The sequence below is a fragment of the Oryctolagus cuniculus genome, chromosome 4 (assembly GCF_964237555.1).
Source record: "Oryctolagus cuniculus chromosome 4, mOryCun1.1, whole genome shotgun sequence".
Classification (NCBI taxonomy): domain Eukaryota; kingdom Metazoa; phylum Chordata; class Mammalia; order Lagomorpha; family Leporidae; genus Oryctolagus; species Oryctolagus cuniculus.
Window position 1 is genome coordinate 89,598,091 of NC_091435.1, and position 17,302 is coordinate 89,615,392.

Here is a 17,302-nt window from a genome sequence, read left to right on the forward strand (position 1 = left end):
TACTACAATACTGTATAGTAATTAAAATAACTTTGTACCAGCGTAACAACTAATACATAGATCAATGTAACAGAATAAAGAGCCCAGAAATTAACTCACATACATCCAGCCAACTGATTCTTGACAAAAGTACTCAGACTATTCAGTGGAGTAAGGATAATCTCTTCACAAATGGTGTTGGCAAAATTGGATATATGTATGTAGAAGAATGAAAATTAGATCCATACACCTAACCATAAACAGAAATCAATTCAAGATGGATCAAATACATAAATTATAACCTGAGACTTAATGTAGGGAAGACAGTCAAAGGCATTGGTGTAGGGGGTGACTTCTCTGCCAAGACTATATTGAATATCAATCATGAGAGTGGGCATCCTTGTCTGGTTCTAGATCTTGGTAGGAATGCTTCCAACTTTTCCCAATTCAATAGGATACTGGCCATTGGTTAATCACAAACTGCCTTGATTGGGTAGGTATAATAATTTTATATTTTCTTTCTTCACTCAGCAGAGCTTTTTTTCAATTATTTAAATGAGAATCACTTTTTTTCATCAGTATGTAAATTCTTTCTTGCTTTTTGTCCATGTTTTGTCCATGTTCTTGCTATTTGCCCATGTTATTCTCTCTGTGCTCAATAAAGTAGTTACTAGTAAGCTTTGTAAATTATTACTTTGGTTTAATTTTATCAGATGAATACTTTAAAATTTTTTTCATGTTATATGTATTTTTCTGAAATCAAATTAAATATGTATTGACTCAAGAAAAAATAAATAAAAATTAAAAACAGGTAAAATGAAAATGAATGCTTCCAACTTTTCTCCATTCAATACAATGCTGGCCGTGGTTTTGTCATAAATTGCCTTAAGGAATTGTGTTGAAGAATGTTCCCTTGATTCTCAATTTGCTTAAGGTTTTCATCATGAAAGGCTATTGCATTTGATCAAATGCTTTTTCCACATCTATTGAGATAATCATATGGGTTTTGTTTTTCAGTTTGTTAATGTGATGTATCACATTGATAGATTTGCCAATGTTGAGCCAACCCTGCATACCAGGGATAAATACTGCTTGGTCCAGGTGAAGGATTTTTCTGATATGTTGTTGGATTCGATTGGCTAGTATTTTCTTGAGAACTTTTGTGTCTATGTTCATCATTGAAGTTGGTCCACAGTGCTCTTTCTCTGTCGTGTCTCCCTTTCAATTGTTTTGAATAGCTTGAGAAGAATTGGAGTTAGCTCTTCTTTAAATCTCTGGTAGAATTCAGCAGTGAAGCTGTCCAGTCCTGGGCTTGTCTTTGTTGAGAGTATATTTGTTACTGATTCAATCTCCTTCTTGGTTATTGATCTGCTTAGGTTTTCTATGTCTTCATGACTCAATTTTGACTGGGTTTATGTGTCCAGAATTCTCTCCACTTTTTCAAGATTTCCTGATTTATTGGTAAACAGTCTTTGTGGTAAATCCTGATGATTTTTATTTTATTTCTGTGGTATCTGTTGTTACATTTCCTTTTTCATCTCTGATTTTATTGATTTGAGTCTTCTCCCCCTTTTTTTGGCTAGTTAGGTCAATGGTATATCAATTTTGTTTATTTTTTCAAAAAAACAGCTCTTTGTTTCAGTGATATTTTGTATTTTTTGTTTTTATTTTGTTTATTTCTTCTCTAATTTTAATTATGTATTTTCTCCTATTAATTTTGAGTTTAGTTTGTTGCTGTTTTTGTAGGTCCTTGAGATGCATTGATAGTTCACTTATTTGGTGCCTTTCTAATTTCTTAATATAGGTACCAACTGCTATAAACTTACCTCTAAACACTGATTTTGCTGTTTTCTGTAAGTTTTGATAATGTTGTATTGCCATCTTCAATTTTTTTAAGATTTATTTATTTATTTGAAAGTCAGAGTTACACAGAGAGAGGAGAGGCAGAGAGAGAGAGAGAGAGAGGTCTTCAATCCGCTGGTTCACTCCGCAATTGGCTGCAACAGCCAGAGCTGCACCAATTTGAAGCCAGGAGCTAGCAGCTTCTTCCAGGTCTCCCATGTGCATGCAGGGGCCCAAGGGTTTGGGCATCGTCCAGTGCTTTCCTGAGACACAGCAGAGAGCTGGATTGGAAGTGGAGCAGCTGGGATTGGCCAGCACCCACATGGGATGCCAGCACTACAGGTGGTGGCTTTACCTGCTATGCCACAGCACCCGCCCTTGTGTCTTCATTTGTTTTCTGAAATTCATTTCACTTTTGATTTCTTCTATGACACACTCAGGAGCATGTTGTTCAGTCTCCATGTGTTTGTATATGTTCTAGAGATTCTTGAGTTGTTGATTTCCAGCTTCATTCAGTTGTGGTCAGAGAAGATGTATGGTATGTTTCAGGTTTTTTTTTTTTTTAATTTGCTGAGACTTCCTTTATGGCCTACCATGTGGTGTGTCCTAGGGAAAGTTCCATGCACTGCTGAGAATATGTATTCTGCAACTGTAGAATGAAAAGTTCTGTAGATATCCATTAGGTCCATTTGGCCCATAGTGTTGATTAACTCTGTTATTTCCTTGCTGATTTTCTGTGTGGTTGATCTGTTAATTGTTGAAAGTGGGTATTGAAGTCCCCCATTACTATTATATTGGAGTCTATGTCTCCCTTTAGATCTAATAGCCTTTCTTTTAAACAGCCAGGAGCTCTGTAATTCAGTGCATATATGCTTATTATCATCACATCTTCCTGTTGAATCAATACCTTAATCATTACATAGTGACCTTCTTTGTCTCTTTTAACAGTTTGTGTGTTAAAGTCTATTTTCTCTGATATTATGATGGCTACACTAGCTCTTTTTTGGCTTCCATTATCATAGACTATCTTTGTCTATCCTTTCACTTTCAGTCTGCCTGTATCTTTGTTGGTGAGATGTGTTTCTTGTAGGCAGAAAATAGATGAGTCTTGTTTTTTAATCCATTCAACCAGTCTGTACCTTTTAACTCGAGAGTTGAGGCCATTTACATTCAAATTTACCATTGATAAGTTACAACCTGGCCCTGCCATTTTCCCATAAATATTCCTAATGTTTACTTTGGATTTCCTTTGTACTTTTGCTGGGAGATTTTCTGTCTTCACCTTCTTTCATAGTGATGACCATATTTCTGTGTTTCTGTCTGTAAATGAATTCTTCATTTATAATACCTCATTTTGATTTATCTTTAAAATCTCAATTTCATGAGAAAAAAATTTCATTCATGTCATGTATTAATTTCTTTAATTCATGAATTTGCTTCTGATTACTTCTGAGTAATCCTACAATTTTTTTTTTTTTTTTTGAATTCTGATTCTGGCATTTCTCCAATCTTTTCATCTTCACATTCTAGTATTGAAGTGTTGTTGTGTGCCTTTTTCGGGTGCCATGTTGTATTCCTAATTCTTGTTTCTTGAATTTCTGCATCCATTTTTAGGCCTTTGTAGAGATACTTGGTTTTGCTTTTTTTCTTTTTTTATTTTTTTCCCTTCTGATGACTTTTATCTTTGGATTACACCTCTGTGGTTTAGTGGAGTGTCTGCTGTTTCAGTGAATGACCACAGGTGTGTGCTGGGTGTGACCACAGAACTCTGGTCAGTGCTCCAGGGTGAGGTGAGTGTCCAAGGTGACACCAAAGTTGGGCATGGTAGATTTCCTATTTTTTTTTTAATCAGAGAGGAAGGTTTGAGCAGCTCTGTTGGCATTGTCTCACCATCACCTCCTCTTCTTCAAGTCAACCAGTGCCCAGGCACTGGCCCCTTTGGGTACAATATTTATCCATGCTGCTTCAAGAACCACACAAAGTATCTGTGCAATCTTTAGTGTGATCATGCATCCCATAGCAATGACCCACCTCAAGCATCAGGGTGCCCTGAGCGTGTGGAGCTGCCCACAGTGACTGCCCAGAGACCAGTCACACCCTGCACCCTCCCACATAGCCACAATGTTTCCACAGTCTCAGCACAGAAGGCTCCCAGAGTTGCAAAGTGCCGAAGAGCCACTGTGCCCTGCCAGTCTGTCCTGCAGACAGAGAGGCAGAGACACTCTCAGAGCCAGCTACCTGTGGGTACTCTGCCCAGTCAGCCTGAGCCTCAGAGCCTGTGACATACTGGGAGGCTGGGGACAACTCACAGTCTTATGTTGGCACCCGGCCCCTATCAGTCCTACCAACCAGACTCAGGCATATCCTCTTGGCTGGTTGCTGGGTGCATGGACACAAGATGGTACAGCTATTAAGTATGTCCAAAATGGTGCCCACCCTCTCTCAGCTAGTTGCAGGGCACCATTGTCAGGGGGTCAGGGAGAGAGAAACATGCCTCTTTTTTTTCCTCTAGGTTGGCAGGTATACTGTCCCCCATAGGGCTCCAGGCCAGACTCACGGCAGGCTCTTCCTGCAAATTTATCAACAGTGGCTTGGGCTGCTGTGGTCTGGTCTCACCTTACTTTCCAAAGCTGGTGCTGAGGCTCTCAGCTACTAGGGTCCTGGTCATGTGCATCCACACCCTCCATGTAGCTCCACACTGTCCCTCTAACTTTCAAGGAGTTTCCACTGCAGTTTTCTCCCTAACTCTTCCCTGAGATTGCACTCTCTCCGCTGATTCAACTTTTCTAACAATACATAAAGGTCTGGTTCATTTTTTAATTTTGCATATAATTTCACTATTATGCCTCATTTCATATTTATCCTTACTGATGGGCAATTGTATTGTTTGCAATACAATTCACCATTCAAATAAAAATTCTACAAATGTCATTTCACATCTAGACACAAATATCTGTTGGATAAATATATTAAAAATGATTGCTTAGTAAAATGTTTTATTCATTTTTAATTTTGATTTTTTTTGTTTATTTGAAAGACAGAAATAGACATACAAAGGTCCCGCATCTGCCTACAACAGCTGGAGCTGAGCCAGGCAGAAGCCAGAACCTGGAATCAGTCTGGGTCTTGTATAGTTGGCAGGGGCTCAAGTATTTGAATACCACCTGTTGTATCTCAGGGTGATTATTAGCAGGAAAGCTGGAATTGGAAGCACAGCTGGGACTCAAATGCAGACGCTCAGGGGTGCAAATGTTTCTGGTGACATCATAACTGCTTCATCAAACATTTGTTCTTTCTTTGTAATTTTGATAGATGTTGCCAAATTTTCCTCTACATGAAATATATTTCTGTTGCTAAACAGAATATATTTCCAATTTTTATATATTCCCAATCTTTTAGGTGAAAATTAATATTTCAATGTAGTTTCCCTTTCCACTTATATTTTTGATAGAGAGAGAAATTGAACATCTTTTCTCATGTTTAAAAGCAATTAGTAAAATCTTAGATATGTTGTCTAATGTCTTCATTATACTTCATCTTGGAGCATGTCACTTAGCTTGGTATTAGGTCATAATTACAGGTTCATTGTTTTCTTTATTCCTCACTAGCCCCAGCATCATGTTGTCTTGTATAAAGTTCAGTGGTGAACAGCATGTTTCCATGTTAAATTAATAATTGTAAGAAAATATCTCAAGCAAATACCTTAAAGATACTTTGGAAAATCCTCCCCTTCACAAAAGCAGGATATTACTCATTATCCTGGAGTTGATGGCATAAGAAGTCATTTGCTTAAGTCCTGAGCATTGAATGCAAAAAACTTAGGAGAGTTGCTTTTATCAAACTTGTTACAAACCCAGAGTCGTCTCTGTATATATGTGTGTGTGTGTGTGTGTATGTATGTGTGTGTATGTGTTTATGTGTCTGGGGGATTCTTTTAAGCAGACATTGAATGTTGTGGCCATGTACAAACAAGATATACAGCATTTCAAAATTCCTCTTGGGGGCTGGCGCTGTGGCACAGTGGGTTAATGCCCTGGCCTGAAGCGCTGACATCCCATGTGGGCACTGGTTCGAGGTCCGGCTGCTCCACTTCCAATCCAGCTCTCTGCTTTGGCCTGGGAAAGCAGTAGAAGATGGCTCAGGTCCTTGGGTCCCCGCACCCATGTGAGGGACCCAGAAGAAGCTCCTAGCTCCTGGCTTCCGATCGACACAGCTCCGGCCGTTGTGGCCAACAGGGGAGTGAACCATCCGATGAAAGACATCTCTTTCTCTCTCTGCCTCTCCTCTCTTTGTGTAACTCTGACTTGCAAATAAATAAATAAATCTTTTTTAAAAAAGAAACAATTCTTCTTATAGTAGGTAAATATTGCTACATTGAAGCACTCGTTGTTGAAACATCCTTGCTCCTGCTCTCTAGTAGCTTGCTGCTGTTGGAATTGTTGGAGTTGTGTTGTAAGGGGACGGAGGAGGTCTTCCACAGCAAAAGTACTTTAAGTAAGTACTTACATCACAGTACCAGTTGACCACAGCAAGAAGGAATAACCTTTGAAATCACTTGTATCACTCACACATCAGATGATGCAGTCATTGTAGAAGATCACCATCAGGATGTTTAGTTATTCCAAACCAGTACAAAAATCATAATTAACTCCTACAGTCCTATTGTTTATCTATATTAACTACGTTGCCAATAAACTTCTTCAGGTAGAAATTTTCAATAGAAAATTTTTATAGTTTATCCAAAATGTCTAGTGTCAAAGCGGACTGAAAGGAATCCCTTTTGGAAACCTGAAATCATGTACTTTTATCTGTGACTGTTTGTTCTTAATCTGCTCATTCAACTTTCAAAGGCAGAGAGAGGAGAGAGAGAGAGAGAGAGAGAGAGAGATCGAGAGAGAGATCTTCCATCTGCTAGTTCACTCCCTAAATGGCCACAAAGACCCGGAGCTGAGCCCATCTGAAGTCAAGAGCCAGGAGCTTCTTCCAGGTCTCCCACATGAGCTCAGGGGCCCAAGGACATGAGCCATCCTCTACTCCTATCCCAGGCCATAGAAGAGAGCTAGAACAGAAGAGGAGCAACTGGGACTAGAACCGGCACTCATATGGGATGCTGGCGCTTAAGGCCAGGGCTTTTACCCACTGTGCCACAGTGCAGGCCCTATAAATAAAATATTTAAAAAAAAAAAAATCCTTTGGGCTGACTCTAATGTTACAACTGCTTGGTCTTCCAGTCGGTGAATATGTGAAAGCCTTGGAGTGTGCCAAGGCCTATCTTCTGTTCCATCCAGATGATGAGGATGTCCTCGACAACGTAGATTACTACGAGAGTCTGTTAGATGACGACCTTGACCCAGAATCTATTGAAGCCAGAGAGGTGAGACCAGTGTTCTGAGAAGAAGCTTTTCATGTACTGGAGAGAGTGATAAAAACATAGCACTGCTCGTAACAATATCTAACAATTTTGTGAAGGTTTTGGAACTCAATTCTTTCAAACTTTGATTATTATTTTTGCTAGAAGCATATTATTCTCATATTTGCTAGCTTGTAAAAAGCAGTAAATGGGGACATTTTCTGAAGCTCTGAATATTTCTTTTAACTGATTTGTCATGTAATGAAAAATATTTCCATGTTATCACCACTGATCTATCTCATCCCTATTATGTAAATATAAATTTTTCTCTTTCTTTCACCCTCTCTCCTTCCTTCCTTCCTTCCCACTTCCTCCCTCCCTCCTCCCTCCCTCTTTCCCTCCCTTCTTTCCCTTCCTCCCTCAATCTCTTCTTGCCTTTCTGCCTGTCTGCCTGACTTTGTCTGCCCCCCACCCCATTTCTTTGTCTAGGACTCAGCAATGTTTGTGAAACGTCATAAACTTGAATCTGAACTGATAAAATCAGCTGCAGAGGGTCTGGGATTTTCATACACTGAACCGGTAAGAACAAAGAAAGACAAAATGTTTATTAGCAGAACTACCCTGTGGAATTCCTGTAGATGTTTTTATTCCCCAGCCTTATTTGTTAAGTTTTCTAATTCTCTCCTTGAATTACAAATTGTGGTATCGGGTGTTTACTCCACATATGTTACGAACTTTAAAGGCTTTCTGGATTTCTATGTCACTGAAGTCCAAAGTCAAAAATAAATATAGAAATTTATGCTCATTAAATAAAAAAAATAATAAAAAATTTTTAAAAAAGTAAATATATTTGGTAGAACTATTTTATATAGGAATATTTTGTTTCAAGATTCTTTTTTTCTCCTAATTTTGGATGTGGTATACTATAGTCTCCACTTAATGGTTATTACCTAACCTTAAGGAGACTTCTAAAAGTGCAGCATCATTCATAATTCTACCTTCTATTAACACTGACTTTTCTTCATCTTTCCACATTGTCTGCTATCATTGTTCATATGAAAGTACCCTTTTTCCAGAGACTTATGTTCTGATTTTTATTTAAGAAACTATCATAAGTAATTTCCATATTGGTACGCCCTTTAAAATCATCTTTAGCGGGGCTGGTGCTGTGGCACACTAGGTTAATCCTCCACCTGTGGCGCCGGGATCCCATATAGGTGCTGGTTCTAGTCCTGGCTGCTCCTCTTCCAGTCCCGCTCTCTGCTGTGGCCTGGGAAGGCAGTGGAGGATGGCCCAAGTGCTTGGGCCCCTGCACTCGCATGGGAGACCAGGAAGAAGCTCCTGGCTCCTGGCTTTGGATCGCCACAGCTCAGGCCATTGCGGCCATTTGGGGGGTGAACCAATGGAAGGAAGACATTTCTCTCTGTCTCCCTCTCTTACTGTCTGTAATTCTGTCAAATAAACAAATAAAATCTTTTAAAAAAATCATCTTTAGCTACATATCTATATATGTAAATGGATATATAGTATACAAATCACTCTATTGCTACTGCTAGCCCCTTGATTTGTTTCTGATTTTTTTCTACCATGCTTAATGTATTTAGCATTGTCTCTATTAAACTATATCTTCAGAGTAAATTCCCAGGAGTGAAATCACTCTACCTTCAACGGTACTAAAATTCTTGTAACTAAATTGGTTTTTAAGAGAGTTTTTCTGGTATTCCTACTACTCTTTATAATCCATAAACTTAATCACAAACTTTCAACAATGAGAAATAGCATTTATTGCCTGTGTATTATGTATAAAACGATCCACTGTTGCGGTTTTACTTACATTCCTTTGATGATCCACAAGGATAACCTTTTTCATCTATTATTAATAATTTTCCCTCTTCTTTGAAATACCTGGGCTGGACTTACTCATTTATCTGTTGGTTACTACCACACATGTTCTTTATATAACATATATGTTAATGGTTTTTTTAAATCATTATTTATCATATATCCTATTTGCAATATTTTTCCTTTCTTTTTTAGTTGTACCATGATTTCTTTGACATATTTTAAAAATAAAATTAATTTTATTGGAATATTTCTAATGTGACTACTAACATATTTATATGTTTTCCTACCAAATATATTTAGACTTCACACTACCCCCAATAGATCCCAGCAAATGTCTAAGTTATACTTTGCTTCATAATGCTGGATAGATGATTAATCAAGCTATGTTGTCACTGGGTGTTCTATTCATAAACATAAAAGAATTAGACTAAATGATCTTTCAAAGGTCTTTCTGTCACCAAGTTCAAAGTAACTTTCTTTGAAACAAGCATCAATGATCAGGCTAACTCTACAACAGTTTTTTTTTTAATAAAAAATCCATTTGTTCTCCACATTGTCTTTGATAAAACTGCATCAATCTGAACCTTCCTCTTTATTATTTTTTAAATAAATATATATTGCCACTTTATGCAGTATCAAATCACTTAATATTTTAGAATTTTAAGTATATTTATATTTATTTTTTTATTTCATTTCTGTAAGTGTTTTAGTGATAACACCATAATTTCTTTAATTTAAACAGAATTATTGGATCAGATATGGAGGGCGACAGGATGAGAATCGGTAAGTCCTCCATTCAGTACAGAAATTTCTTGTTGCTACTGAGAAGAAATATTTAGAGACAGAACTTATTGTAAGGAACTTAACTCTGTGAGATTGAAAAAAAGCTACAGGTTAAAATTCTTTGAGCTGCAAATCACTAGCTGTTCATCCTGATCCCAGCTCTTCCCATCAGTTTTGTGTGACCTTTTGTAGTTTATCTTCCTCTTTGAGTTTCATGTTTGTTCTTCACCTGAAAGGGTTGATCCAGTTGATCTCTGAGTGCTGACATTCTAGGATTTCCAAATCAGAGAAAATGGGATGCTGTTTTTCATGTATCAACATTTAAAAACATGAAATTTTCTTTTTGATGCTGAATCCCCTTACTATATTTATTTGAATTCAAGACATTCAGAAAGTTGTACTGCAAGTTAAAATATTGGTTTTTGCTAACTCAGAAATGAGGAGAACTCACTTTTCAAAAGACTTAAAAGTCAGCTTCCATATTTTGAATAATTCAAACCCATAGAATGTTTGAATTACATATTTGAGACAACATGGTCCAGCATGTTCATTTTCAAATTAGGAAACAGGGACAAGGCAAGCTACATGTGCAAAGTCTCACCATGTCCAAATTTTGAAGTCTTTCAAGGACCACACTCTTGGGTGGTCTACAGTTGTTACAAGAGATCCAAGAAAATATTTGTATGTTTGGAATTGTGCAATCTGTGTGTATTGAAAAGATAACCTGCTATTGAAAAGTATGGCACAAACCTGTGTCTTTTTTCTCAGAACAGTCAAGAACTACAACATTGTATTTTTTTTTATTTAATGAATATAAATTTCCAAAGTACAGCTTATGGATTACAATGGCTCCCCCCACCCTCAATGACTTCTCTCCCACCCGCAACCCTCCCCTTTCCCGCTCTCTCTCCCCTTCCATTCATATCAAGATTCATTTTCACTTCTCTTTATATACAGAAGATCAGTTTAGTATACATTAAGTAAAGATTTCAACAGTTTGCACCCACATAGAAACACAAAGTGAAATATACTGTTTGAGTACTCGTTATAGCATTAAGTCTCAATGTACAGCACATTAAGGACAGAGATCCTACATGAGGAGTAAGTACACAGTGACTCCTGTTGTTGACTTTACAAATTGACACTCCTGTTTATGGCATCAGTAATCTCCCTATGCTCCAGTCATGAGTTTCCAAGGCTATGGAAGCCTTTTGAGTTCACCGACTCTTATCTTATTTAGACAAGGTCATAGTCAAAGTGGAAGTTCTCTCCTCCCTTCAGAGAAAGGTACCTCCTTCTTTGAAAACCTGTTCTTTCCACTGAGATCTCACTCACAGAGATCTTTCATTTAGGTTGTTTTTTTTTTTTTTTTTTTTTTTTTTTTTTTTTTTGCCAGAGTGTCTTGGCTTTCCATGCCTGAAATACTCTCATGGGCTTTTCAGCCAGATCCGAATGTCTTTAGGGCTGATTCTGAGGTCGGAGTGCTGTTTAGGACATCCGCCATTCTATGAGTCTGCTGTATCTCACTTTCCATGTTGGATTCTCTCCCTTTTTTTATTCTATCAGTTAGTATTAGCAGACACTAGTCTTTTTTATGTGATCCTTTTGACTCTTAGTCCTTTCATTATGATCAATTGTGAACAGAAATTGATCACTTGGACTAGTGAGATGGCATTGGTACATGCCACCTTGATGGGATTGAATTGGAATCCCCTGGTATGTTTCTAACTCTACCATTTGGGTACAACATTGTATTTTAACAACAACAATTTATAAACACAATTTCAATTCAACCATTTTTCACTGATATATTCCATGTTGAAGGCACAATATCTGAATGCTATAAAGATGCACATAATAATTTTGTACTGCTCTGTTGAGACTAAATTCTGATGTGTAGTGGGTGAAGTTATGGATATTTGTTAAGGTTTCTAAGATGATTTACAGCACCAAAATGGAGCATACTAAGTCAGAAAGTAAAGAAAAACTTCATAGACGCAGGGACATACAAAAATATACAATATAGAATCATAGAAAACCTGACAAAAGGATTCTTTGCATTTGAACATCTTTATTCAATGGAAAATTTGCACTGCAACTTTTTGATTGGGCAGAGTCCCTTCAGGAGTAAATGTGGAAGGTGCAGAAGTTCATGGATTATCAATGGGAAAGAAGTCATCACCCAAGATAGAACGAGACCTAAGAGAGGGTAAGTACTTGTGCATGTTTACTCTAGAGGGACGGAAAGGAAAAGTTGGGTCATAGTCAGTTCTTGGCCACAAGGCAGAATCAACATTTTCTGTAAAATAAAAAATAGGACTAAGCTACTACAGTTCATCAAAGTCTGAAAGCAAGGCTTATAAACAAAAATCTTTCAGATTTGTATACAATTACCTTTGGTTTCCGACTGAAGTGCTTTCAGATTCTATTCCTCATCTGTTTCTCAAAGAAATCCTATGAATTGGACAGGGACTGTGTGGACACTACTACCATTAGATGAAAATCTGAAGCTTAGCAAAGTCGCATAACTTAACTTCCGTCTCACAACCAATGAGTGCTGCGTAGTATGACACAAACTGATCCACCTGGAAGTGAGACAAGTTATGTAAGATATTAATTTAGTTCATCTGAGATACTTAAAACTCATATAATTGAACAGGACTTTAAGAGAAAGTGTAATTTAAATTGAAGTCACAGGAGTATGGAAGGAGCAATTCCAGTTGGTAAAACAAAGTAAAAGCAGAGATACAGAGAGTGGAGCATCTTATGTAAAATCAAAGTTGATGGAGATGTAGGTGGACTTGTCAAATAGTCTTTAAAAATACCCAACCATCTTAAAATAATAAACTATTAATAACAGTACCACTAACTACAATAATAATTCTTGAAATTTACTATTATTTCTGTTTTATAACTTTTCAAATAAATGTACATGCAACTCATTTTAATATAATTATCTCCTTGTGTGAGAAAATATAGTGACTTCTCCAAAGTATCAGAGTTCATAATAAGTTGAGCAGGCATGTAAAACCAGGTTTTCATATTCTCTTCTTCACCTGCTTCAGGCAACATAGAAGTGTCCAAATATTCAAAATATATGCTTTATTGGTCAGATAATTGTAGTACAGAAAAAACACTTTCAAAACCCTGCAATAAGAACTACAGTATTAGGGCTTGTGTTCTGGTGTATCAGGTTAGGTCGCCGCCTGCGCTACAGGTATCCCATATGGTTGCCAGTTCTAGTCCTAGCTGCTCCACTTTTTTTTTTTTTTAACTTTTATTTAATGAATATAAATTTCCAAAGTACGACCTATGGATTACAATGGCTTCCCCCCAATACCGTCCCTCCCACCCACAACCCTCCCCGCTCCCACTCCCTCTCCCCTTCCATTCACATCAAGATTCATTTTCGATTATCTTAATATACAAAGATCAGCTTAGTATACATTAAGTAAGGATTTCAACAGTTTGCTCCCACACAGAAACATAAAGTGAAAAATAATAGATGAGCTGCTCCACTTTTGATCCAGCTCTCTGCTTATGTGCCTGGGAAAGCAGTGGAAGATTTCCCAAGTGTCTGGGCCCCTGTACTCATATGGTAGATCTCGATGAAGTTCCTAGCTTTGACCTGGCCCAACCCTGCCATTGTTGGCCATTTGGGAACTGAACCAAGCAGATGATCTCTCATTCTTTCTGTGTAACTCTTTCAAATAAATAATACATCTTTTTTAAGAAGTACAGTACTTCTTTTCCCAGGAGAGTGTGTCAGCACATTCCTCTAAGTAGATTTAAAATTTTCTGGCTCTACAGCCTTCATATTTCCTAGCTCTTTCCTTTCTTCGCTTCCAAGGCAGTTTGGAGTAGTAAACAAGATAACTCATCTAATCTAATAGCTCATCTAATCTGACATGGACTTCAGTCTGTAGCCACAAAACCTAAGCTGCTTTATATTTTCCAGGGAGCTTAATGGTCATCCAGAGTTCATGTTGATATTTAAGCTGAGAAATCACCCAGGAAGTGCATGTCAGTAAGCCAGCACTTGGCTGTAAATGTTTGGGAAACTCCAATGTAGTTGCCAGATTTCAAGGCATTTTTTCTGGCTACAAGGGAATCTGATGTCCAGCAACTGACTATAAAGGTTAATGGGAAGAGTAGAACAGAAAACTACACATGATGGAGAAAAGCACAGTTGAGTGGGTTACCATAATCTACCATTTCTGCAGAAATTTCTTATTTGAATTGGCTACTGGGTTGTAGAGTTTCTCTGGAAACCTACTGGTCTGAAGGGAAAAAATTACTTTTTTGCTACTTTATTCTTACATTCTACACAAAACACTTCTGTGACAGATGCAAGGGACTTTTCCCCACATACACTAAGTAATTCTCTGGTGAACATCAACCAAGCATCTTATAACTCAATCCGATATTGACGCTATCCATCTGTGCTAGGTTCAGATCTTTCATGTTGAAGACTCAACCCCACAAAACTGCTCAGACTGCCCCCCACTTCAGACACCAGTCACAAGCAATAGATTGTCACCCATGCTATGGACTGAACTTTTGACCCAGATACCACAAACCAGGGTTCTACCCATTCCCTGTGTAGTTTCAATTAATTTGCTAGAGCTTCTCACAGAACTCAGAACAAATGTACTGTTTAATCATTAAGAGCCTTATAAAGGATTCAGAGGAACAACCTAATGGAGACATACATATGGCAAGGTACAAGGGCAGGCAAGAGCATCCATACCATCTCTGGGTTAACCACCCCCCGAGCATTTCCACACTTCACAACCAGGGAGCTCCTCCAATTTTGCTGATCAAGAGCTTGTATGGAACTTAATCTCCAGCCATCATCCCATCATAGTCCCAAAGTTCCAGCCTTCTAACCACTTGGTCTTTCCGGTGACCAGCCCCATCCTAAGTCCATCTAGGGTCTATAGCCCAGGTCACCTCATCAGTTTTAACTCAGGTATGATCAAAAAGCGATCGTTGTGAACAACAAAAGCACTCCTATCACTTGGGAAATCCCAAGGGTTTTAAGGAGTTCTGTGACAAGAACTAGGGACAATGACCACATATATTTTCATATGATTCTACACTGAAAAACATTCTAGCCAGTTTTCAAATAACCTAAATAGGATCTAAATTAAGAGCAGTGATAGGTAGAGGCAATTTTTGCAACCAGAAAACCCAGATGCAACACAAAATAAATAACATTTCAGCTCTTTTCATCTTCCAAGAAGAGCTTCTCATCTATTTTGGTTCCATGACAGTGTGTAGTAGTAGTCATGCTAGATTTTTTAGTAACATTAAGATGGTAATAACCCACGCATACATCTCAGAGTGACTGCACTTCACAGAAAATATATGGCAACTTACTAAAAACATGTCTGGCACTTGTACATTCTATTTTCCACCACCATTGTTCCCAAGGTTTTGCTGGATACTAATCTGAGAGTCACTGGGGATACAGTAGAAATAGTATTGAAGTTGGGATCAAGAGGATTAGTTTCTGGGATTATCTTAGTCTGATGTTCCTCACAGTGATTGAGGACTAGACACTCAATCTTTCTGATCCCTATGATCCAAGAGAAGCATGGTAATTTTTTAAAATGAACATAAAAAGTCGTTTGTAAACTATAAAGGGCTGTACTCATAAAAGGTCTTGTTAGTGTACACACCCCTGTGGTGTCTTGTGTGAAATTGTGGTGTTTATGGTAAAATGCTTGCCCTAAGCCACCAGCAGTGAGTATGAAGGGGACGTTCCTGGATGACTCCAGTTTTGTGCAATGGGAGAGTCAGAGCCAGGCACATATTTTGTGAATGAGAGAAGAATTAAGTTGTTAACAAAAATCTCCTTGAACTGTGGTTAGGAGCTGGCCAAAGCCATTAAATCAAAACCCAGGAACCACAACTTGTTGGCCTACATTTTATTTTAATTTGAATGTTTTCCTCTGTCTGGTGTACTACTAGTCATCAATAGGCTGATTGACTCGCCCTTTTGAATGGCAGTATTTATTTTTTACTGTTTTCGTGTGTGTGTTTATGTATGAGTAATTGTGTGTGTGGTTTTTTTTTTTTTTTTTGCTTAAACATGTATATGTAGAACGGGGGGGGGGGGATCTCAATACTTACTAAGAATTAGGTTAATTAACTCCATATAGGATAGGCAAACTTCTAACATAGATTCTCCCTGAACTAGTTTGGATCTATTTAGGACTCTATATTATACTGTTCCTTCACCTGATCTTTGTACATTGCTTATGGCATGGTTAGGGAATGGTTAATGTCTCAGGAGTCCCTTTTAAATATATTCCATGATATGCTTAAGATTTCTCAGTCAGAACTTAACACAGTATTCCAGGCATGGTTAAATGATTTAGTAATAGTGATAATAATAATTGCAAATACTTCTACAAAGTTTAAGAGTGACAAGTGCATTTCTAAATGTTTTCATTTTAATAATTTTAGAAATCATTTTATGTAAATAACCTAAGTATATTTGAAGTAGTACACCCTCAACATAGAAAACTGTATAAACTTGGTAAAGCATAAACCAACCTAGTTTACTAAATCTTTTATCTCTCTTTCAGGGTTCTATTTTTTAATATATTAGGAAGTGTTTTTCAATGAATCTGCAAGTATCTAGTCTTTCTTGTTGAAGGAATATTTCATTTTATATTTCTAAATTGTAGTAGAATGTGCAGTTCCCGCTTCCAAATATTTAAAGGAAGAGCTGCCTCAGTTTTGACTATGAATCTTAATTAGCTATGTAGATTTAAGCAAAATTTCCTAAATTGTGTTCTATGGGACAAGAAAGAGTTACTATTGTTTATTTGTTTAATTTCCATGAAAAGGGCATAAATGTAGCACTAACAACAACATTCATTTGTTGTTTCACAGTTTCTGTAGGTCAGGGTCTGGGGACCGCTTAGGTGAATACATTGGTTAGAAACTCTCCCAAGGCTTCATTCAAGTTGTTGACCGGTATTGGGATCTCCTTTGAGACTTGACCAGAAAGAATCTCCAACTTAGATGGGAATTCAGTTCTTACAGGGTTACTGGACCATGGTCCTTTGGTTTCCAGTTGGTTCTTGGCCAGAGGAAGCCATGCAAGCTGAGAAGGCTTTAGACTGAGCCTGCTATTAACACAGAAATCATAGTGTTAGATAACACAATCACAGAAGTGACATCTCATCTTCCTTGCTGCCTCCTACTGGTTAGAAGCAAGTTCCAGGCCATATCCATACTTGTGGGAAGCAGATTATACATGAGCATGGAACCAGGAGGCTAGGAGACAGAGTCTTTCCATTTTAAGAAAGGAAAAAAAAATAGTGTGTGTGGAGGTGTCAGCATGTTCAATTAGGGGTGAGAACTGCTGCATATGATATTACTGTATGGCCTGCTTACATACAAAAAGTTTCAAGGGGACAGGCATTTGGCCTAGCACTTAAGATGATAGTTAAGACACTCGCATCCTAACTTCCTGCTCATGCAGAC

The 17,302-nt window shown here is 37.7% G+C and overlaps 1 protein-coding gene and 1 long non-coding RNA gene across 3 annotated transcripts in view; one reads left to right on the forward strand and one right to left on the reverse strand.

Annotated features, from left to right (window-relative positions):
- P3H2 (prolyl 3-hydroxylase 2) overlaps window positions 1-17,302 on the forward strand; it is a 165,795-nt gene that overhangs the window by 131,900 nt on the left and 16,593 nt on the right. The window contains exons 5-8 of the mRNA XM_002716510.5: window positions 7,053-7,195; window positions 7,661-7,750; window positions 9,759-9,799; window positions 11,914-12,008. Coding sequence (XP_002716556.3) covers window positions 7,053-7,195; window positions 7,661-7,750; window positions 9,759-9,799; window positions 11,914-12,008 — 369 coding nt within the window. The remainder of the gene's footprint in view (window positions 1-7,052; window positions 7,196-7,660; window positions 7,751-9,758; window positions 9,800-11,913; window positions 12,009-17,302) is intronic.
- The window catches only part of LOC127482915 (uncharacterized), a 29,065-nt gene continuing 23,656 nt past the window's right edge, over window positions 11,894-17,302 (reverse strand). Inside the window, exons 4-5 of one of the 2 annotated variants that reach the window (XR_007908834.2) lie at window positions 12,194-12,384; window positions 11,894-12,031 (exon numbers count right to left, since the gene is read on the reverse strand). This is a non-coding gene — a long non-coding RNA (uncharacterized lncRNA). Of the gene's footprint in view, window positions 12,099-12,193; window positions 12,385-17,302 lie in introns of both variants that reach the window. The other variant, XR_007908835.2, reaches the window with a different exon arrangement.